Genomic DNA, 25,320 nt, shown 5'->3' on the forward strand with positions numbered 1-25,320 from the left:
CTACAGACATAAATCTCCTCCCGTGGCGCCATCCAAGAGACCTGTCGCCAAAATAAATAAATAAAAAAATCCTGAATAGAAATTCATCATTGTTTGGGGCACTGTGGCAAAGTGGATAAGACTCCTGACTTTCAGTCTGAGGGCCCGAGTTCGAACCCACTCCAGTGCTTACATCTTTGGACAAGATGTCTTAACTCCCAATGCCCCTCTCGACTGTGGTCATGCTGGTGTAGGAATGAATATAACTGGCAACGATATGAGGTAATGATAATAATAACGGCAGGGCCCTCTTGCAGAGGAGTGTCAACATTGAAGAGGTTACCCTGGATAAAGAAGACCTTATTATTATCATTATTATTATTATTATTATTATTATTACTATCATTATCATTGTTATTATCAATTATCATTTTTATTACTACAGTATCATCATCATAATAAATAGATAGGGAAGAGCCTTTTTCTTTTTATTAAATGATTCGCAGGCATGGAAAAATGAAACAAATCTTTGACAGTGCAAGTACAATCAGCCAAGAATGAAGAGCAAACCTAAACTATATTCTTTTTTATATAGTGTTGTAGGATATGTATTCATTTCATTTCGGATTGCTGGAACGGCCACATTTTTCAATAAAACACAAATGACTCCGTATGACGCGGCGTGTGGTGTAGCTGAAACTTTCCATATTGTTTGTCATAATCTTTCGCAAGCTACATGACTGTCTGGCATCAAGGTATCCTAATATCAGCCTACAAAGGCAAAACTTTGTAAGGAGCAGAAAAAAGGTCCCCTTAATTCCAATCATGTTTGATTGTACGTGATATAAATTCTTTATGTTACAGGGCTGCCAACATTGGATACTAGTTGAGAGTGAGACTCCCATAGACCAATGCTATAATTTAGGAGTCAAAATGAGTGAGATCAATAGAAATGCATGCAAATGAAATAAAGTTTTAGAGCGAGAAAGGACCAAAATGAGTGAGTCTCACTCTCAATGAGTGAGAGTTGGCAGCCCTGATGTTATCTAACATACCATAGAAATAAGAAACGAAACATTGTATTTCTTGAATATGAATGTATCTTGTTTCGCTACTTTTAATAATGAAGTCACCGTCTTTAGAATATAAGTTAGATTCACTTTGATGCTGTGGACGTATACAAGGAAGATCCGCAACCAACAGCACGAACAGCTTTCGTTTCTGTTACTCCTGTATGAGCAAGATTCACGGAGGAATGTTTTCGGAAAGAAATTTATTATCTACACGTTCTATATGAAAGGGTGATTGCAATTCAATATATCCTGAAATTTCCTGAAATAACGTTACTACCGTCAACATCAATCACTCATTCAGTTGTATATGTTTTATCATATTATTGCAGTTGAAGCGCCGTATTTCTCTGTACATGTGTATACCAAATAACCATGTACATATTATAGGTGGGTATGTAACTCTTATGTAATATCATTTTCGTATTGTGTAGTGCCATATGGAGCATGATGTGTTTTTATGTTTCCAGTCCACACATGTAAAGCTAAAAAACACAAGCAAAATATGCCACAAACATGACAAAGGGTCAATAAAGACAAACGACATTTGTACATGCGTTTGATTTATATACAAGAGGCTGAGTAAACTCACCGTGATCGGTAGTGACCCTACCACAGACGTCGGCGTAGACACCGGAAGACCTGATGGCCTCGAATGCGGGGTTCCACCAGGACGTCAGAGAACTATCCTTCATCATCATCATGGACCCTCCTCCATTCGCGCAGTTCGAGTAAGTCGTACCAATGGTGTTTATTCCGGTCTCCCCCGCAAAGACGTTCGTGTTGGCGAAGGCAGACACAATCTGTGATAGGAAAGGAAGCACAGAACGAGAAATGTAATATACTGTAAGTCATCATGTGCCTCGCGGGCAAATTGTAATCTTTCTTCTTCTTCTTCTTCTTCTTCTCCCTATCATTATCACTATTCTCGCCGTCCGCATCCATTCGTCTCGACAGACAATGGTGTACATGTATCACAGATAGCACTTTATGCAATGGCCTTGAGTGGCTGAATAGTCCCAGTCATGAGCAGCATTCTTGGGAGCAATTTTAGCAGACAAAGTCCGTTGGGACTGAGACTAAGGCTGCCCTTGCCTTCCTCCTGGCTCTCTCGTCAGCCTGCTGATCGTTTCTTGCAGCTTCAGCCCGCTCGACACTCAATTTAACAGTGCGTCTGTAGCTTCCCTTGATGCGAACTGATTCCATTCGACCAACGTGACCAAACCATTTGAGGTGTCGATGGTTCAGGAGCGAAAGTAGGCTGGGAATGCCCTCTTGAGGACCCTCTGTGTCGGTCATCTTATCCTGCCACTTAATGTGCAGGAGACGTCCGAGCGGACATCTGAGGTGGAATGTGTTGAGCCTTCTCTTGACTGGAGTTTGTTGTCCATGACTCGCAGTTGTAAGGCCTAGATAGCATGGAAATAAGGACGCAGGTCTGGTAAACGCGGAGCTTTGATTCTTGATAACTGATCAGTTGACTGTTGCTCCATACAACCCTGTTCTGCTCGGTCATGACAGTGGTAGCTTTCCCTATCCTTGTGTCTAATTTGAATCAAGGGAGAGGGAGCTGAAAATGGTCGACCCAAGGTATGGGTGAAGGAATCCACTACTTCAAGATGCGTGAAGTCAGTACCTTGAACAAGGATGATAACCTGTTTCAGGTTCATGGTCAGCCCATATTCCTCACAAGCATGGGACGTACAGGTAACCAACCATGCCTTTACAATTCGGCTTTTGTGCGCGATATCAGCGTAGCGGGGTCGTCAGAGAACAACATCTCTAGGATGAGAACTTCCCTCTATCTTGGTTTGCCATGCAGTCGATGAATGTTGAATAACTCCTCGTCGGCTCTGGTACGGATGAAGATATGCTTCCTGTGCAGTCATGGAAGGCTTACTGAAGGAAGACTGAGGAGAAAATGCTAAAAAGTGTTGGTGCGGGGACACAGCCCTGTTTCATACCGCACTCACGGGGAAACGCCTCGGGAGTTCCGCCGTTGTAGCAAATGACTGTGCTTTGCATGTCCTCGTGAAAAGATGTGAACATCTGATGGATCGAGCATTCCCGAAGAGCCTCCTATAGTATTTTCTGCAGGATACTGAAGAGCCCACTTTTGCTGACAAGGTCAAAGGTGTTCGACAGGTCTACGGAGGTAATATACAATGACTTTTGCTGCATTAGTCACTTCTCCTGCTGCTGCTTGCGTATAGTGAGTAGCAGATTGTGTCTAGTGAAGATCGGTTTGCTCTCAAGCCGCACAACAGCATCTTTCCCAGGAGCCTTTCAGTCAGAGAGACATGCAATCGACTTTGCTTAGTTCTTCTGTTGCATCAGGGAATCTAGCTCCTCCATGACTGAGAACATGGGTAAAATTTCCAAGGCGGCGTCTGCCACCATGTTCAGGGTTGTGTGCAGCTCCAGGTAGCGTTCCACATAGCGTTCGAGCTGCTTGCAACTGATCTGTCCTGTTAATTGCGTCTCGTACACCAGTGTACTGGCAGGATGAATGAGAATGGACGGTGGCTGTCGGAGCTGTGCTGCAACAATGGCTTGTGTGTGATGAACACCTATTTCAAGGGTAAAAACGCCAAAAAGTCTTATGAAGACACCCTCAGTCCCAACAAAAACATCAGCTCGATCTGGTCATCATGCGAGCAGACCTTTGAATTATTCTTCATATACGGGGAGTCACCACAGCGCAGACTGCGACACAGATAACTCTCTCGTTACGGCAAAGTGAGACTGATGGCGAAGGAGATATCTCTGTCTGTTCCAAGACACTTTTCTACGTAAAAATGGTAACTCCCATCCCCAGTGTCACTGGAATCGATCGTAAGTGGTGACATCTTCGTGACGCTATCTACTCCTTATAAACCTTCATCGTCTTCGAGAAAAAGGAGCATCGGAGCGAAGCCTATATAGTACGGAGCTCACTGGGAAAAGATACAACCTGTCTCTGAGGCTAAGAGAAATGCCTTGCTGGCCTACAAGCGTGAACCTATCTTCCAGCACACGCAAAGACTTATAGAGCTACGAACAAAAATTAAGGCCCAACAGACAACACGCTTCTGCGCAAGTGACTACACTGTATACTGGTTAACCCGTTCCCTACAGGATTGTATGGTTCCCACAGGGTAAATACAGGGACTACCAGGTTCCCGTAGGCAATGGATTAAATCTTTGCAGTAGGATACAAACAGCCACAGACAATGGAAACGCCAGGGCATGTACGACGGCATCAGAACTACCACCTGTTCCATCGACACCTTGCAGGATTGCACCACTGAAGACTAAGACATCACTAGGACATCACTAACATCATTACAATCATTATCATAATCGAGTGCGAACAATTTTAAATCTTTATCTTACTTCTCCCGACATCAGGGCGTCTTTCAGCTCACTGAACGATGGATAATGCAGCACTTGTGAGTCATCCAGGGGTGCTCCCTGCACACAGAGAGAGGGGTATAAGACAGCAGAAAGAAATTAATGTGAAGACGCTGGCAGAACGGGAGGTACCATGCCGCGTGTCGATTTATTGTCAATATCATCACCATCACTGATTTCATATCACTGATATCATCAGTAATCTTACTGCTCCTATCATTATTCTTATGACACTCGATCGTTAGTGTATGTGTATTTTTTTTAAATCTAAAGTTATATAATATCTAAAGTGTTATCATCGTCATGGCATTGCAATCGGAATAATTTACATTTGAGATCCACCACCCCATCAAATTGAATTAAATTACTAATAAGAATTGTAAGCATTATTTTTCTTTAGGCTATAATGTTTTACTATGGTTATCTTTTAACGGTAATTGACAATATTACAGAAAATAGAAAGATACCTTAATGCAAAATGGGTAAAATAAAAGCTAGACATTTTCAGCTTCGGTATTATCTTAATCAGTGAGAAAAGATGTAACATTATTAGGTTCTAATAAAGTTATTTTAATCCTTATTATAACGATCATGATGCCTATGATAGGTCAGTGTAAGTTTAATTTTTGTCTTCATTGTCTCCGCCAACTACATCGGATCCGCATCATCAACATCGTCATTTTTATTGCTCGCTAAGAATCATACTACGCTCTTATCGTGGCTGATGTCGCTTTGTGCCAGCATCGTAGTTGTCATGACAACAATGAACTGATGGGTAGAGCTGAGCACATATTTACAGTGATGGTGCCGCTATTTCTGGCGACGCAGTGCTCGTCTGATGCCCAGCCGTCGATGAAACCGATCTTCTGGGTGGATCCAATGTTCGTGGGGTTGAAGGCACTCGGGTTTCCGCTGCGCACGTAAAAAGTGGCCTCCAGGCCCATGCGAAACTCCGAGGAAAACTGCATGGTGAGGGCCCGTTCGTAGGTATTAAACCAACCTGGTTAGACATAGGAGTGAAACCACAGTGGGGTGTGAGAGAAACGAGGGCAATGCTGTACAAGATAATTAAAGAGAGACACATCAAGAATACCCTGGTACAACCTTGAACATTATAGCGAGTTACTGTCATATCTTCACAACCGCAAGGTACATTGGTTATACCGGAAACTTGGATAATCAAGTGGCTTTACAAAGCTAGAATAGATAAACATCAAGACTGTAATTGGTATACCTTTCATGACTAGCGAAAAAAGAAACCCTACTCATGTCCTTCGTAAGGGAACACTTCCTGATCTATTTTTTTTCTTTTTAGTTCACTACATAGCTGATAATGGCAATTATTATGTTCGATTACTCGGATAAAAACAACGTTGATCTTTGACCCTCCCCACCTGACAATCCTATGAATCAATTGATTGGCAAACTCTCTGTTAAATTTAGGAGTTACATACACTAAATGAGGATGATTTGACAATAAAGAAACTGTAATGACGAGATATCTCTAAACAGACTGATTAACAAGATTTCTACAACGCACTCCAATTCTTAACACTTTACATAAACAGCCCTAACTACCGTTAGATCTTGTTAGTAGATTGCTTCGAAATTTCTAAGTCCAACGTTCATTACACCAACTCTCTCGTCTAATGATAAGGATAGCAGAAGCGAAAATAGTAATACACTTGTAACGATGATGGTATACCCTGCTTAAGATATTGATACGGTTTACTTAGGATCCTATCCTTTTTTTTAGGGGGGTCCAGTTATTTCTGTTATATTGCAATTATTTTAATGTATTACACCAATACGTCGACTATAAGTCACTTTGTTTTATATTTTTTCTTGCGTTAATGAAATTATTTTAATGTATCATATTAATTTGTCGGCTGTAAGTCATTTTTTAACAATCAATTTGGTGTATAAGTTTTTATTGTGTAGTTGTCGTCGTAGTTGTTTTATGTGAATTTTAATATGTATGTCAAGTGGACCTCTTTGAAAAGTCAGTGGTGTTGAAAGGGCTATCCACCCTATTAAATCAAAAAGAAAATAAAAAGATCCTCTAAATATGAGCTCGGATTATTCGGACATGACAGAGAGATGATGGCAGTATCCGTGCTAACAGAAGGCCATGCATTGTAGGCCTACTCCATTGTCACATCTAAGTTAAGAGGGATATTTTTTGGTGAAACATCTTGCCTAAAGTCGTGCATACTAGTACTGGACTGGATTCCATGCATTCCATCCAGATACCACCTGCTCACCTGTTCAGAACCTTATACACTTTAAGATAATATATGAAACAGTGATATGTACTACTAGTAGTCCAATTCTGTTCCGGACCGACAGGTTAAAGGACATAAATCTTGATTTCAACGTCAAGTCTTGAACAGACTCATAACAATAACAACGACCACATCAAGAACTACAAAAAAAAAAACCAAAACAAACAAACAAACAAACAAACAAACCAAAACAGTCATACTCTAATACAGATGACCCCAGTCATAAAAACACCTCTTCCCGATGATGTCACGCTATTACTTAAATTTATACTTGCCTGTGCAGGCGTCGTACCAGCGCCCCATCAGTCCAACTCCACCCCGAGAGCGCTGCCCACTTTGAGAGTTCCAGCAGTTTTCATAGATGTCCCATACGAGTCGACAATCCCTGTTCGCCTGTTCGCAGACTGGAAGAGGGGAAAAACAGAGAAACATAGCGACATCAATGGTAGCGAGGGATGGGTTATTTGAAATTGGCCAAATTGATGCCTTGAAATTGCATGTAAGCCCTACATCTTTTCTCGATAAAGTGACGAAGACGCAGCTCTCGTGGGTCGTGTTCTTAAATAAGGGAAACCCTGTGAAATGACCGACATGCTGAATGAAGGGCTTGAATGCAATTGAGGAAGATTAGGTTGAGTTTCGACACACAATTCCAATAACTTGGGCCCTCGTCAAGATACCATTTAAACAATTAAAAGCATGAGGTTAGAACATTCTGTATGATAATCCCGGCAGCAAAGATCAGCAATTCTCTGCATGCCACATTATTTCCTGTCCACAGGTTTGTAAGTGAAATCTGTGCACATTTGACTCATTGGCATGGAAAGGGTTAAATGTTGAAATGGATTATAACAGTAGTGAGTCACAGAACTTGAAAACGCGTATATTCGAGTTGAAATTTTCATGGTGGTCATTTTTTGCAGCAGGCCTACACTGTATCACAAACAAGTCAATTTTGTGCCTTAAAGAACATAGGCTCAGCAATTTCTCAAAGAGCGCTTAATTTCAGGAGACGCCTAGAATTCACTTGACATCACATTGTTAAATTGCTCAAATTATTAACCATGATAGAGCAAGGTCAATCGTTAAAGTTATATCATCGTTCTATCTTCATAAGAGTTTTATGAGTACATATATAATTGGTGTTGTATTACATTGGTATCACATATTCAGATAGGGCCTCATCCACGTCAAGCTCTGCTTATGATGACGGTCCCCTGTATTGATTTCTCCTTTGTTAATAGATACAGTATGCCTTAATATGTTATTTTGATTCATAATTCGTCGGCGTTTTCACGAACCGACGCTATTTCGTTTTTGAGCGAAAATGCAGTTCTGAGAAAATCGCGTTTAAAGATCTCACAAGTTTTAGACAACGTTTTCAATGACTTTTCCTGTCTTGTGTGTGAAAATTTTGACAGGGTGATGAGAGTGGAAGTTGTTCTTCCTATCCATAGTGTAATTTTAGTGTGAATTCAAAAAATTTACGATATTTCTGTCTTCAAACTCACTGCGTCGGTTCGTAAATCCATCGTTTCTTGCGCGCACCATAGGTTATGTACTTAAGCGCGGGTCTCACGAACCGACGTAAGTTGTATTACGCCGGTTCGTGAGACCCGCGCTGTAGGGCCTGTACAATAGGTAACGTGCAATACGCGTGTATTTACGAACCGTCGCTATTTCATTTTCGTATGTGTTTACATACAAATACTATTAGGGCTATACCTGCTTATCAACAATAACCTTATTAATTGAAATTAATTGTCATGTAATGATTGTTGTGATGATTACAATACATTTAGTGATAATTAAGATGATAATACAAGCCAGTTTCTCTTAATTGTTCTAAAAAGAGTGTTGTCATTGTTTTCATCTTCATTTAGTACACGCATGTATTGTTATTATAGCTGTGGTTGATCGTTCCAAAGATTTCTTTGCCCCCCCTTTTTTTGTGGATATATTATTATTTAACACTTTTGCATTTGGACATCTATCATTTGGTAATACATGTATTCGGTATACTGTGTTTCATATTTTTTACTTTTTACTGTTTTTTTTTTTTTACTTAATTAACTTACTTTTTCATTTTTTTCACATTATTTTTAATTCAAATTCAGTTCACTTCTTTCATAATAATTATGAATGTTTGTTCTAAGATGAAGGATACCGCTAAATCTTGGGAAAAAGATGTGCCAGTCAATAATAATTACTTGTATTTACTCATCTTTCATACTCATGCATGCACTCTGTTATTTCTTTCTCTGAAATAATATATTAATTTCTTTATTTCTTATTATTCCACATATTTGTGACATATACTTTGTCACAATTTTTATCAGTGTCATTATTGTCATTTGGCTCGCATGCGAATTCACTCATAATTCCTCATTTTCCATCTTTCTCTTTCCTGCTCAACAGATTCTATGATAGCTGCACCTGATCATATAAAAACATAAACTCATCCTGCATGCACTCTTCGAAACTGATAAACTCCTAAAAATACATGAATATCGACACTATCAGAATTTCAAGCTTCATTTTAAATATATAATAATGGTCATGTTTTATTATGCCTTTTGCAGCAATATATTGAAGAGGTACATTGTGTAATCGAAGAAACATAGGTCCTCAATAGAATATCAAATTTGAATTATTCAGAGATGAGTAATGACAATGGGAAGGATAACAATTGTGGAAGAGCTCCATAAATCAATACATATCTAATGGCAAATGGAGATGGAATCAAGATTCAAGAATATGTGTAATTCAAGTTCATTATTATATCAGTTCTTGTGTGTTCACAGAAAGAGGAACACAGTTCGAACATGCACACCAAATCTTACATCGTACATTTACATCTATAGAGTGCGGACGGAACATATACAAGAGAAAGAATAACATTCTCAAATTAATATATCAAGCATAACTACATGTATGTATATGACCACACAAAGATGTTGCTGCATATGCATGAAGCTTGAGAGTGCTGCAACACCCATATGCTCAGATAAAAACTTGATGTATATCATACAAAAGAGAAGAGGTACTGCATGTACATGTAGTTACACTATTCACAGGACAGTAGAGAAAAAGCACGAGAGAGAGAGGGAAATGGGTGTCTAAAATAGGTCGATGTAAGGAGTGCCAAGCCAATTAAGTCTCTAATAGAAGTCATACATATATAAGGAAACAAATTAATCACAACATAAATGATCATGCTCATGTTAACCAATAATTAGCATCTAAAAATGTGTGTAGAAAGCCCATAATATCAGCCTTTCGCCCCGAAGGCTTGTTACATATGAGAAAAGAGAAATTTTGGCCGACCCCCCCCCCTCCCTGTGAATCCTTAATCCACCAGTACTATAAACACATTCTGAGAATGTGTTTTAGTACATGTACTAGCAAATTCACAAGAGGGTTGGGGAAATTCAGCCAAAATTGTGTGTGGCTAAAATAATTAAAAAGAAAGGTCATCAGCAAAACTACGGGGTGGATGCAGACGAATTTTCATGTGATGACTAAAAAATATGCAGCTAAAAGAAAAAAAAAGACGGCGGAGAGGGGCCAAGGCTAATTTGACTCCCCTCCCCCCCCCCACCAAAAAACAAACAAACAAACAAACACCACTGTTTTACAGCACCTTTAAAGGACTCTTAATTTTTTGTTTGTTAAAAACAAACGTCTCGAAGTAAAGAATTCCATATTGTAGGCGAAATGTAGACCGATACAGTGTATAAAGTGTACATCCCAAGCTATTAAAGAAAAAAAAAACAGATTATGAATATCATTTAAAGTAAGAATTTCAGTGTGTTTAATCATCTTTAGTTGAGTTGCAAATGACATGTACATATTTAATAAGAGCAGTAAACTTCGAAGCGCCCCCAAGCCCTTCTATACTTAATTATTCATGTGTAAAGGTAGCGCCAGGGCACTCCGGTGGTCTAGTGGTTATGACGCTGGTCTAGTAATCCAGAGGTCGTGGTTCGAATCCTGCTTGGGCTGCCTGTGATTTTTTTTTTTTTCACAGCAGCCTACAAACTGCACACTGCAGTTGCGTGCGTTACTACGGATGGAGACAAATGAATAATCTATTATTTTAATATACGATGTTTGACATCCTTATTGCAATCACTTTCTTTAATTGTAAATTTAGAGACATAATGAATTATTATTAAAAGAAATCAAATTTCTGTATTTTGTTGTGAGTTTGCATGGGAACATACACGTATCATAATTTACAATTTTAGTTAGATAAAGAACATCTTATAACAGAACTGTCTAGTGATGGTTGAATAATTATGTCAATTTGTTATAAGTCCTATCATTTACATGGAGTGCATGTTCCCATGTTTATAAGAATCATACGTGACACATTCAAAGTGGGTTGAAGACAACAAAATAATAAATAAAAGAATAAAGGAGAATAGAACTTAATCTGATTACAGCATCATCTAAATATTGCCAATGTGCACTTAGAAATCTATCAAGATTTATCACAAGGTTATGATTACCACACAAAACCTTCAAGATTTATTATCATGAAATACATACCAATGAACACTTAAAAAAATCTAACATTCCATATCCACATGAAGCTTTCCTGGATATAAATGTCTCTCTGTAGTGTTATTAAAGTGTAGCAAAATTGTAATTACGACATCACAGAATGGAATGCCTTGTTTTCACCTTCAATCTCAGGATCTCCTTTCATGTTTCCACTTTACAATCACATTTCACTGTAGATATACCGTCCTTATGTTGTCGCCCTTCATCCCAATTTCTCCCTTCTATCCTATCTGTAGATTGTCTTGTTTCCTAAGCCATTGTATTCACATTCCTTGATGATCAGCACGATGCTGCGATGCTGTACTTTTTTCTTCTTCTCTGAAACAGTCCAGCTCTTCGCTACTGCATGGCATCAGTCATCTGAAAGAAAAGACAGAAATTAAGAACTTTCAATTAAAATCAAACATCATGATACAAGATACAACTTTCATTTTGAGAAAAAGAAATCAGCCAACTAAACTGTAGTTGAAATTATTTTGCTCTATTTATATTAAACATAAAACAAAACGGTATACAGGATCAAAGAATGTCAAAAAAAATACTGCTGTTTTTGATGCATATTCAAATTGTCTCGCCTTTTACATATTTTAATGATGCAAGATCTTATGTCTAGCACTTAGTAAGTCTCATGTAGAATTTAAATTATTATTCACATGAACAAATCTGCATGTCCTTGTAAACAAGGCATTGCTTTGAAAAAGCTGAATATTACTAATTGCATTTGGGAAAGAGTCTACGACAATCAAACTTGTTTATTATCAGAGACTTTAACATCTTAATTAGACCTAGACTCTACATTACCATTGTATTCACATCCGTTGGTGATGTACACGACCCTGTACTTTTCCTTTTCTTTTCTGAGACAGTCCAGTTCTTCGCTACTACATGGCACCAGTCATCTGAAAGAAAAGAAAGAAATTAAGAACTTTTGATTAAAATCAAACATCATGGCACAAGATACAACTTTAATTTTGAGAAGAAAAAAAAAATCAGCCAACAAAACTGAAGTTGAAATTATTTTGCTCTATTTATATTAAACATAAAACAAAATGGTAGGCCTATGCAGGATCAAAGAATGTCAAAAAATGCTGCTGTTCGTGATGCATATTCAAATTGTCTCTTCATTTACACATTTTACTGATGCAAGATATTATGTTTAGCACTTGGTATGTCTCATGTAGAAATTGAATTATCATTCACATGAATATAAATCTACATGTATTTGTAAACAAGGCATTGCATTGAAATAGCTGAATATTACTACATGTACCTGCATTTGGGAAACAGTCTATGACAATCAAACCTGTTTCTTATCAGAGACTGTAACATCTTAATTAGACCTAGACTCTACATTATCATTCAGCTTTTAAAGGTATTAACCATTCACCTATAAAACACTGGCGTTGTCATGTGCATCATATTTCTTTGATACTGTACATATTTTCATGAAGTCTGCACAAGAATGCAAATGAAACACGTCTGCTGTTTGGTATTTATGAGAAAAAAAAATCACTAACCCGGAAGTCCTTGGCCTTAGGAATAACACGTGGCGAGTTAGTAGGAATTGACGTTAAAATAGAATAAGAATAGATCTACTAAATAGGCCTTTGCCTCATGAATGTCTGGTCTAATTATAGACTAAGTGAAGTCTAGACCTTTCACTTTTAAGTTACCAGTGGTTCACAAAATTTATATTATAGATCTAGACTACATCTAGCTCTAGATATCTAATACTATTAGATCTTGGCAACTTTTGTCTTTGTGACACGAAATTAACACGTCACGGATGATATTGCGGCGATATCCAACAGGATGACAGCACCACTATTACTGACTCAGTAAGTTGACATAGATAACTAACATCAACTTGTTAACGTACGTTAGAGATGGCACCATATACAATAACCGGTGACTCTGACACTGACAGATCTAACGACTACGTTTAGACTAACGTTAAAGAGTTAGACTCGCCATCTCAGTAAGTCGGCCAAAGACAAAGTCAATACAGGGCTAAGTCAGTGTTACTGTTATGTTAGGCCTAACAAATGTTAACGGTTACTCGGTTAGGTTAGGTTTACCAGGACTCAAGAGTCCTGGTTAAATCAGTCGAGGGACATTTCTTAGAAGTCCTTCGATTCCAAGAATAAAAAGGGTGAAAGAACAAAGGGAAAAAAGGAAAGAAGAAAGGACAAAAGATTATGTATGGATGCTGTGGAAATCGACAGCGCTACTGTATCACTATCAATCACGCGTGAATATGTAAACGCCATTTGGTTGGGCCGCATTCACAAGTTTTAGGGAAAAAAAGCCCCACCGCTGTGCTTCAAAGGTACTCCACTCGAACTAACGTTAGACATAATGTCACATATCTACACACAGTACGGTACTAGGGCTGAATTCACAAGTATACTATAACACTGCACTGTACAGGAAAGCCACCTAACCTGTAGAGTACTACATGTACTCGTAGTGTTTAGGTAGTATCACTAGACCACATACTGTCATAGATGACATCTACACCAACGCTGCACACTGGCACTGGTCCGACGGTCCCTGACCAGGAAAAATCACTGTTGGACACTGACCAGTAACTTTTTCAGGAATGGACAAGTAAAAATTGGGGGGGGGGGAAATGGGTGGACTCTACCTACTATTACCACTAGTCTAGATGTAGATCTAGAGCTAGACTATAGACTCTGTGTTAATTTGACTTGGTCTTAGACTTCAGCTGATCTTAGTTTTAGTAACTGGCATTACAAGTAAAGTCTTAACTTAGACTTAATAGTTAAACTTGAAAGTTAAAGTCTAACATGTCTAACTTTATTCTTTACTCTTCCTTTGAGTTTTACTTTTAGACTTTTTACTTTTTTTTTAGTTTAGTAGGCCTACTTTGTCAATCTCATGATTTCATTTTCAACTCAAGTCAAGGCATAGCCATGAGTGTCTTCGAGACTTTGACATCTTGCATGTCTTGCACACAGACGTTACGACTACAGTACTCAGTAGTCTCAGAAGTAACGACATAAGTTGAAAAGAAACTATAAATAATATGATTTGGGATCTAATTTGAAATTGGATGGCGTTTACAGACTAGGCTTCATAAGCATCACGCGATTGAATACATGGGACTACACTCTACCGCAATCAATGGTTATGGTAGTCCAACTGAAACTGTTATTTTGAGCATGATTTTAATAGGATTATAGCTTACCATTCACTTCACTCGTGGACAGTGGGCTGGCTTAGGTCGTCATTCATCTTTCAGATGGTTTGGTTCTCACTCTGAGATCTGGATTAGGGCCAAAACCTAATTCTAGGCCAGTAAGTTGAACAAAGCTCAAAATAATGCAACTGCGACGGTTCGTAAAACCCTCATTGCTCTTCACCCTAGCAATTCGGGTTTCACGAACCGGCGTATCTTTACTGCGTCGGTTCGTGAAACCCCTTTTTCTCAATTTCTCGATATTTCGAGTACCGTCGTTTTTTTCTTTCTTTGATAAAATTAAGAATAATTAATTTTGTGATCTAAAATTTTGGGATTTGGTAGAGTTTTGAAAGCACTTTCATTTGGTACCAATATCTCGATTTTGAAAATTTTGACCAAAATCGAAATAGCGTCGGTTCGTGAAAACGCCGACGAATTATGCCACTTCAGACTGAATGTTGTTACGCAAATGATTTTTCTTTGTATTGATTTGTATGTATCTGTATCATTTTGTTTTAATTTGCAATTGTATTCGGAGAAAGAAAATGCAGAAATAAACCAAACAAACAAACAAACAAAATATAATCTTTGGGTATTCTTTTCTATTTGTGTATGTGAAGATGCTCTTGAACGAGAATTACTCTTCTCACTCTTTACGAATGGAGGATACTCTTTTATGTAATAATGAAATGGTCTATTATCATGTAACAATGTTCATCCAATTGCTGATAGGAATATTTAACATCAGCCCGTATGAATTTTAGTAAATACACGTAATATGCTTAACTTGTACAGTATGTGGTATGGTTTATTAGATAAAACGTTCTCGCAGCCAAACGGCTGAATTGAAGCATTTGCTCACAAAAATAGTACAATACAAAATTGATAAAAACACATTTCAAATTACTCCTCACAATCAAAAAATATTCTATTAATATCATCTACAATCACTATTCATTATCGAGTCTGAAAAAAAAAACCCGGCGTAAATTTTGATATTGATCTCAAGTAATTTTCATTCAAAGAAAAAAAGGTGTTTTGTTAGTCATAATCCCCAACATTTGACTTATACACCAGGGGGTGTTTCATAAAGCTGATCGTAAAGTTACGAACGACTTATGAGCGACTTGTGATCACTTCTTGTGCTGAATTATGGAAATTCTGATAAGTATAGCACATTAGAACTGATCACCAGTCGCTCGTAAGTTGTTCGTAACTTTACGAACAGCTTTATGAAACGGGGCCCAGGCCTAGATGGACAGAGCTGCATCGCGAGAAGTGGACAACTCTTCATATCAACGCATCTGCTTAGTAATAATATGTATAGCGCCAGCTATGTTGAATGTGATTACAGCTTCTAGATCGCTTATACAATGTAGGCATTTTTCATAAAACCGTTCTTATGTTCTCATTCATTGATGCCTCCATCGCATTATAAAGCCAAACATAACACCGACGGTTTCAATCCCCCGCCGAAAGACTTACACGCAACGAGGACAAAGTGCCTTCTCTATAGGGACAGCTGTAGGAAACTCGAATCAGGAACCTCGTGTCTTAAAAGTCCACGATCTGCCACAACATGCCCTTATAAGGATAGATATGCCTACTTCAATCGAGCAATAAGAGAAATGCAAATTTCATACACAGTGTGTCTTCCAATGTACACTACTAACACTTCTATAGCAGATTTACCTACTGCTAAAAGAATACACTACCATGATAATGTTCACTTTTTCGGACAAATGATATTCAGTGGTTAACTGCAGCAAGAGTATACAACTCACCAGCATCAACGAGGTCGACATGAAATCCACGCAGAGTTCCCGACACATCATCGCTGTGTATTGAAGAGTAAAGATTAAAAAACGGAAATTTAAATGTAACAAACAAAGAAACAAACAAAGAAACAAGCAAACAAACAGTTAATAAAAGAATAAGAGACAGGCGGAAACAAAATTGCAGCAACAACGTCATAGTTTTTCTCTTTATCATTATAACAAAATGTTCACCGTGTGATAGTTTTATCGCTTACGAATTTTTGCCTAGACCGTGGTACAATGCTTCTAATGTACAATGATTATGATTTCACATCGATGACATGCACTATGGTATGTGCACAAACCCGTAAATTCATCAGTAGAGATACAATGATAGTGACATGTAATCCGTTTACTGATATAATCATAAATATTTTGTATAACTTCACAACAAGGGCTGTTCTCGACATTCACATACCTTACATATCACTTGCCCTTAACAGTAACAGCTACTACATGCAAACCTGGCTCCAAGTAGGGGGCCTACTGAAATTTTACCGGTAGCTAGATCGACAAGACAAGTGAACGATACTTAGGATTTTGTTACTAGGCCAATAACCAAAGACGAAATCTTATTATGTTAATTATCAAACATCTATGTCCATAGTAACTGGGGGGGGGGGGGGGGGGAGGGGGAGGTACATGATTGTGTCGGCTATTAGAGTGACCCCAACTCGTGATACGATATGAAACTTTTTAGAAACTTTTTTGGAGAACCTTTGGGCGGGCAGTGGGGTGTTCAAAGTTCCAAGTTTTCATACTGACGTTAAGCACATTATTGATATCATGTGCTATTGCTTTGTACTGTAAATTACGTATTTATGAGCTGCTTTATATTCCACACATAAACCTGGCATTTCCTTTGTTCATATATTATAGCCATATGATGATAGAGCACCGTCTGTAGACTTCCAAACAGGAACAATAGGCACTAAATACTAGTAATGAATAATTATCAAACCCTCTTTGATGACGCCGCACAATTGTAATTCATTAATTGATTTTGTGTGTTTGTGGCTGTTGTGAATGAGTGTCTATGTGTGTCGATTGTGTGTGTGTTCGTCAATACGTTTTTAAAGAGGGGGAAGGGGAGTGACGGGCCCTTGCGCGTGGGATCCCTTTTACTGCTTCTGAGGCTGCGTTCACATAGAAGTATTCGCTATTCGCTATTCGCTATTCGCTATTCGGGCACCGAATACACCATCACCCGCACCGTCAACTCACCATCCCATGCAGTGAGGATTTCTTCCTCCTACATCCCAGCAAATCTTATTAACAGTTTCTAAACTGCATCAGATTGTCAGTCTACATGCTTATTTTTTGCTAAAGGGCAAATCCAGACCAAAAGTGTCATTATTCCATAAACGAGAGACGGTATACGCTGCAAGAAAAATCGAACAAGCTCGATTCCCACTTTGCTATACTTTTCGCAGCTATTCGTATACTTTCGAATAGTGCCCTCCTATGTGAACCGGTGTAAGGAAATCCTATCGTTCGATTCAAGCTATTCGCGTGCCCTCGAAAAACGAGCCCGAATACCCGAATAGTATACTTCTATGTGAACGCAGCCTGATGGGAACAATTTTGTACCCCTACCTGAGAGATGAACCCGAGATAAACGCCGGGTACACATCCTTCATAGACTCCAGTGGTCAAACATGAATAAAAGGTGTGAAATGTTAACTCGTTCCATTTTGAATTCTGAAATGCCCACAGGCTTAATACGCAGGCCACTAGGTCCCCATACGTAACGGGTTAAAGACACGAGACTTACATGTACTCAAGATTGGTACCGTCATGTCCTATGGCGAAAGTCCATATTTTTCCGGAATCCGTGTCGCCTGTAAAAGGACGAAGAAAAAGAAGGCTACAAAGGTAACTTTAACACCGACACTATATGGTTTTTATAGATGCTTGACGGCACAATGATTATGATTTCTGTCTAAACTGATTTCCCATTTGCCTTGCCTGCTGCTGCAACGTTTTACGATAAGTCTGAAGCAATCGCCGAGATAACTGCTAAGATATCGCTGTCAGACATACCGTTATACTTGAAGCTATAATGATCAATTTATGAAAGAGAGAAAAATATTGTGTCGTAGCCTTGGACGTTCCAACACTCGATCATCATCATCGTCGTCATCATCATCATCATTATCATCATCATCATCTTCATCATCATCATCATCATCATCATCACAATGTCAGTGTAAAAGAACTTTAAAAATCATTGATTATTATTACACTTGTCCACTATTTGATATTAATGGTTGCATTTCTTTCTTCTTTTTTTTCTTATTCTCGTTATTTGTATTCTGTATAACTCGCAATACCACACTACCTTTGGTGTGACATTATTTCGGCATATTTCGTAGTAGTGCCACATATAATTTTCATGCATGTATATAGTCTTTCAACTTTAATTTCACTGTTTTGTGACACCTTGGCCTCTTTGGCAGTCCAACCATTTTGTTTTCCTTGCACCAATTACCTTAACATGCTGTGTATTTTGTGGTAGTATACAGATGTCTGTCTGTGTGTCATGTGTGTGTGTGTGTGTGTGTGTGTGTGTGTGTGTGTGTGTGTGATTAGCCTTTTCTTTATTGTGGAAAATGTGGACAAGATATTTTCTCCTTTTTTTGGGGGGGGGGGATGAAACGGTCGTGGTGAGCTCATGGATGAGGTGAGCTCATGGATGAGATGAGAAAATGCGCCTTGAAGCAAGCTACTCTGTTTCATGGGTCGAAATTTGTTTAATATCGCTTTTATAGACGAGTAACATCCCGTCATGCTGAATAAAGGTTCCTCGTAATCTTTCAGAGGTTCACAGTTACAAAGAACAGCCCATGACCATAGAGTGCATCAAATTATAGGAATCATGGAAGAGATGATTTATCCCCTGATGAGCATCTCAACACCAGTATCTCAATGTATATATTTTACGCTATCACGCTGCCAAAGTAATAACGACGGAATTAAAGCAGAATACAAACATTACAAGCCTCAGATATTTCGTTATTGGACTGAAGGAAAGAACCAATTGCACTAGCTAAGACATCGAGACACAAACTAAGTGCAACAATAATGAAACGTTATACTCGCTGCATGTCGCAATCGAATAACTGGGATTGTCAAAACCGAACCTGCCGACGTGGAAGAGTCTCCGTCGCCCGCGTCGACCACCGACACGACCGAGTTCTGAGAAAATCCGCCTTCCGTCAAGCTCAATGAAGAAAGGACGAGAGCGATAACGGAGATGACGAGCACCAAGATGATCAATATGACGGTGAAGATTTCAGTCGAGGAGGAGGAGGAGGAGGAGGAGAACGAGGAAGCACTTTTCGACTCTCCAGTTTCCTTTGAGTCAGGGGGAATGACTGCCTTGATATCGGACGTGCTCAACTCGACCTCAAACGTCGACATCGTTTAAATATAAGGAGCCAGTCAGCTTCTTCTCCATATAAGTTTGGACTATTTAGCGAGTTAAGCAATAGTACGTTTCCTTAATGGAACACAAAGCGCGATGTCTCACCTTCGAGGGACGCATCTCTGTACGGGGCTTATGTGACAGAAAAGCTTGCATATTCCGAAACCATAAGTGTGTATTTGGGCTGGATTCTATTCAGCCAGGATCGTCCTTTGTGTAGACTGCGAATGTATCATTCAATCTCCAAGGTAGGCCAGGTGAATTACAATGGGTTCATGACTTGTGCAGTCTAGTACGGAGCAGTACACGAACTGTATACAACTTGTTTTGCGTGCAACACTGAAAAAGCATTAAATACCCGTAGACAAGCATGCATGCAGCCATGAAACAGCCGGTTTTATGTCCCCTCGAAAGACTACGACGACGATTATATTTTGTTCTGTCTTACAGTGTGATGAAACTGTTTTATATCGTTCTTGTTAAGACAAAGGAAGAAAAGGGAATAGTCTAGTTGTTACTTGTTACTGCCTCATGGCAACGAAGTCTTACGCACCACAACATCGCCGTTCATTGTCAGTTGGTCGTTGCCATAGTTGCTCTATTAAACTATTTGTTTTTTGTATAAAGCCTTGACTTTGCACATGAACTCAATTAATGCCTTGCAAGTCACAAATAATGTTATCCTAACTCTTGAAGCTGTAGGTCAAATGTATCTTCATATACATAGCGACATGATTCACGATAAGAAAATCTACGTAATAGTAGAACTGTTTTTTTTTCTTCTAATGCCATTCTCGTCTAACAACCAAAATATGTGTTTTGTAGGACAATTCTGTTTAGCAGCCACTCAAAAATCATTCTATTATTCGAAAGTATGTGGGCTAGTTTAATACTTGGCAATGAATTACGTAATGTAGCATCGCTGTCATAGAACTAGATTGTCTTCGCCCTAACCGTCCTGCATACCGGTACATTGTATTGCTTTTTCCGACGGTGACATTCCATGAACTTTTTTGATTGTTTTATTTTCCCGCCACTTACAAATAATAGCCTCCAAGTTGTTAAAGCTGTTGGGCCAGTGTTGGCTATATATCCAAACACATTATAAAGACGCTCATCGTAATTGTACATAAAAACAGACTCAATGAGTTATAGTTGACACTCCCTCCTTAATTCCAGTGTTGTTTTATTCGTTTTTAAACATGAAACAATTGGCGTGAACACCATGAATAGTCTTTTACGTTACAATCTTCTGAGTTTTGCCACCCCGGCTGTAAGAATGCAAAAGTTTGTAATTTGAAGGCGAATTTTGTTAATTGTAACATTACCATTGCATGTTAAAAATGGGGACACGTATATCATTGTAATATTATGTAACACAGCATTGCTGTTTGATAGCCATCAAGTCGTTTGGCCTGCCCCTGTCTTTTGCTGATTTATTTTTCTCTTGTTACTCTGAAACACACGGTCGTTGATATGAAACATTTTATAATTTTTATCATGTCACGCGCTACAGGCCAGATTGTTTTGGACATAAGTATGTATGTACCATCCTGGCCTCAGTAGAAAAGCTTATCAATGACACTCGCCATTCACAAATCGTACTGAAATGTGAGAGTCAACGTGTAAAACATATACAGTATCTCTTGGCAACGAAGTCTTACGTAACACAACATCGTTATTCATATAGTCGGCTGGTTGTTGCCCTAAAAGCTGCCCAGTTTAATTTTGCACATTTGTGTTATTTGGAGCTGCAAAGTTGCACCCTTTTAGAGGGTGCTCACCTCGTAGAGGTGTTTGACTGGTATGTGTCCCGAGGTAAACACACGGGGCTTCCAAACTTCTTTTTTTTAAACCAAGTTGCCTCTCAGTTTGCTGTATTTTGTTTTGTCTTTTTATTCTTGTTTTCTATGAGGGAAATAAAAAAGTAGGGATTGTTATACTTTCCGAAATGCATGTGGATGATTCTCTTGTGTCTCTCGGGATACTGGCAACCGCAAGAAGTACCTCCCCCCCCCCTCGCTATTCACATTCCTGTAATGTAGGAGACTGGAGGTGTTTAGTGTTTATTGATTGTGAGATATATTTTTTGAATTGTTAATATGTGTGAAGAATGATACAGTAATTTGGATGATTCCTTTCCCTGCAAAGCAACTATGATATTTTTGTTGGTAAAGAGCAGATTGATCATGATTTTTTTTTCTCGTCAGTGGGAGCTCTGTCCGCTGCCAAGTAAATGTAGCACACATCTTAATTTTTTTAAAGAAGTTCATGATAGATATAGTTTATGTATGTCTATATATATATATATATATATATACATATATTTATATGCGTGTTGTTGTTGTTATTTTCTATGTTCGATATGTGCTATTGTAAAGTCATTCTGTATTCATTTCTCTCCCGAATTTTCTCCCCTCTCTCTGCCCTCTTTCAAGTTCAAATTTTATTCGTTTTTCCACAAGAAAATAATATGTAAACGTAAATCTCAATTTCTTGAGTGACAGAAACAATGCATGTAAATTTGTACAGAGAAAACAACAATAATTTCTAACACTGTTCTGGACAAACGATTTTCCATCTTTCTTATATTCATACTAATATATACCTAATTTACAACATTTCGGTGTATTCTAATACACACAAAATGAATTTTAATCATATAACCTGTGACCAAAAATGTTGTAAATCATTCGAGTGATTATCATACAACAGAAAAATTCAGTGATAATTTTTATTCTTTACACAGTCAGAGATATGATTCAGATATCTTTAACGCTGCAAATAAAAATTGTTTGAATTGTTTTAGTTTAATCCACATAAATGCAAGAAGTCTCAATAGAAAATTGGATTCTCTAGAGGTTCTTGCTGTCATCCGTAAAAAAAAAAATATATATATGGTATCCTTTTTCCATTATTGGAATAACAGAAACCTGGCTTAACGCAAATTCACCTCCTTTATTGAGCATCCCACATTACCAGTCAGCCTTCCAATATCTGCGTTTACTTGCCGTCACGGGAAGGGGGGGGGGGGTGGTGTTGCGCATTATGTTCGTTCTCAGTATGATTTTAAGTAAAGAACAGATTTACAGATAGCAGTGAATCATTATCTATTGAAATACACAGTACTGCAATAACATAAAAAGAATACTATTTTAGAAATAATATATAGACCACCCGGTAATTCTGCATATAATGCATGTTTGGGGGTAAATTTGAATTATGTTTAGATAATACAGCACATGGAAATAAGTGTGTTTCTTTGGTGGTGAATATAACATTTATTAATTGAAATGGATGGAAATACCTTACAAAATTTTGTTGGCATCCTTAATTCGTATGCTCTTTATTCCCAAATCTCCAGCGCAACTCGAATGGCGACTATATATTTCAAACTCTCCTTGACAATATGTTTTCAAATATAACTAATGACACTTGTCTTGTTCTAATGAAATTTCGTATTACGACATATGAGAACAATGACCAATATTCACTATCACTGACCAGCCATATTTTACGCCGCTTTTTAAACCAACAAAAGCAAATGTATAGGAAAGAAACTCCCATAAATATCAAATTATTAATCTATGATTTGATAAATGAAAACTGGTGTTTCATAAGTCCAATACTGACAGGGCCTATGATATATTCTTATCTATAGGTTAACGGATATAGATGAGAAAAACATACAATTAGCCCTTTTTATTACAATCCATAAAAACTAGTAATAAACTAGCTTTAAAGAGTAAATCAGAATCGCAATATTTACAATATCTTAGCTTACCTTAGTGATACGATTTTCCAGAAAACTTTATTACTCACCGAAAACTGAATCACATAAAATAATTTTAATGCGTTTGAAGTACAGTAAATTTTTTAAAATGTATCTTATATAATGATGATCAGCTGGTCAACGATCCTCTCATAATCGCAAAAGAATTTAACACGCATTTTGTTGAGATGAGTCCTCGTCTTGTCTCTACCATAGATTCGGGAACAACAGATAGACAGACAAACAACCAAGGAGCTTGAAACAACCGAAAACCATAACTTTCTCTTGGAAAGTAATCACACGACGGAAGCGGACTCCAAGCTAGCATGATACATCTTTTTAGGTAGAGTGAGCGCTTTATAAGAGTCTCTCCATTATTGTTATTGTTATTGTTATTACTATTATCCTCTTCATCATAATCATCATTATTATCATTACAAGTATTTTATCATTACTATTGTTATTTATGGTATTATCATTATTATTATTGTTATAATTATTATTATCATTATTGTAATTATCAAGTATTTAGGAGTATGGATGTATGCATATGCCTCAGCGATTATATGCATACCGAACAGTGTAAGTTATGTTTTGGGAAGAGATGCACAAAGATAGAGAGAAAGAAAAAAAAAAAGGGGGGGGGGCTGGGGGGTTATTTTAAAGAGAATGACTTCCTGCAAAATGTCATTATCATTATCTTAAAACACTAAACACATTATTATTAATTCTCTATACATCCCTCCTATCCTGTTAGTTTTGAAAGGTCAGTTTTCTGTATATCACGAAAAAGAGAAAGATATGCAGCTTCGGCACACCCCCAACACACACACACACACACACACACACACGCACACACACACATACACATACGCACACAAATTATCCTTATAGAATCTAGACGCTTTCATTTCATGAGATGATGGATTATGTTGCTTAAATTCATGTTTTGCTTTAGATTTTTGTTAATGTTTTACCTAAATAGATCATTCATACTTTATGAAACCCAAACATAGCAGGCAGCAAGGAGCTACGCGAAGCAAAATTCGTCACCAAGTGTCAACAGAAGGAATGCAAAAAATAAAAAAAAAATCGATGCAAGAAGTAACATTATTTTAAGGACTCATCAACGCACTAAAACAATCAACGAAGCAACCCTTAACTGTAATATTTTTCAACAAAGACATGGAGAAAATATACAAGAGTACATGAAAGGTTGTGGCACTACGAAGCGCCGCCGCTATGATAGCGATAGCACTGGCACTGATAGCACTGGCTAACACTTGTGAGAATGTACTAATCTTTATCGGGATTAATTGTGCTATAGTAATTACTGTTGTTAGTTGTCTGTATATGAGTAAGTAAGTATCTCTTCGTCTTTAGCCATGAATGACGCACAGCTGCAAATATTATTCTCAGTTTTGTTAGGGAATCGTTTGAGAGCAATTATCATTATTTTTTTTTGCCAAATATAAGGCCATCTTAGTCGTCTAAGGTAAGTGATGTTGTGCTGGGAGAATAGAGGAACTATATATTAGACGTACCGGATGAGTCCCCGCCCTGGTTGACTACGGCAGACGAGGTCGTCGAGTTCCCATTCCTGGAGAGGCTGACGGCCGAGAGTACAATGGCAATGACGGAAACAACGAGGACGAGCAGGAGCATGAGCACGACCAACGTAGACGATGAGGTCGAGTCTGCCCCGAGTCGACCGCCCCCACCCGACTCTCCCTTTTCCTTGGGCTCGGGTGGGATCACGGCTTTCTGGTCCGAAACACTGAATTCGATATCGGCGGTCGACAT

The 25,320-nt window shown here is 38.2% G+C and overlaps 1 protein-coding gene across 1 annotated transcript; it reads right to left on the minus strand.

The window, feature by feature from the left end:
* On the minus strand, positions 1-25,320 carry LOC139737634 (uncharacterized). Its single transcript, XM_071648311.1, has 8 exons — positions 25,062-25,320; positions 18,093-18,159; positions 16,286-16,338; positions 7,003-7,131; positions 5,240-5,442; positions 4,425-4,502; positions 1,642-1,852; positions 1-41 (listed from the first exon to the last, which is right to left on the minus strand). Exons 1-8 carry the CDS (start codon positions 25,318-25,320, stop codon positions 1-3), a joined length of 1,041 nt encoding a protein of 346 aa, XP_071504412.1.

The sequence above is a fragment of the Diadema antillarum genome, unplaced genomic scaffold, assembly GCF_040938485.1.
Source record: "Diadema antillarum isolate AM-2024a unplaced genomic scaffold, OU_Dant_1.0 scf00000029, whole genome shotgun sequence".
NCBI classification, from domain to species: Eukaryota; Metazoa; Echinodermata; class Echinoidea; order Diadematoida; family Diadematidae; genus Diadema; species Diadema antillarum.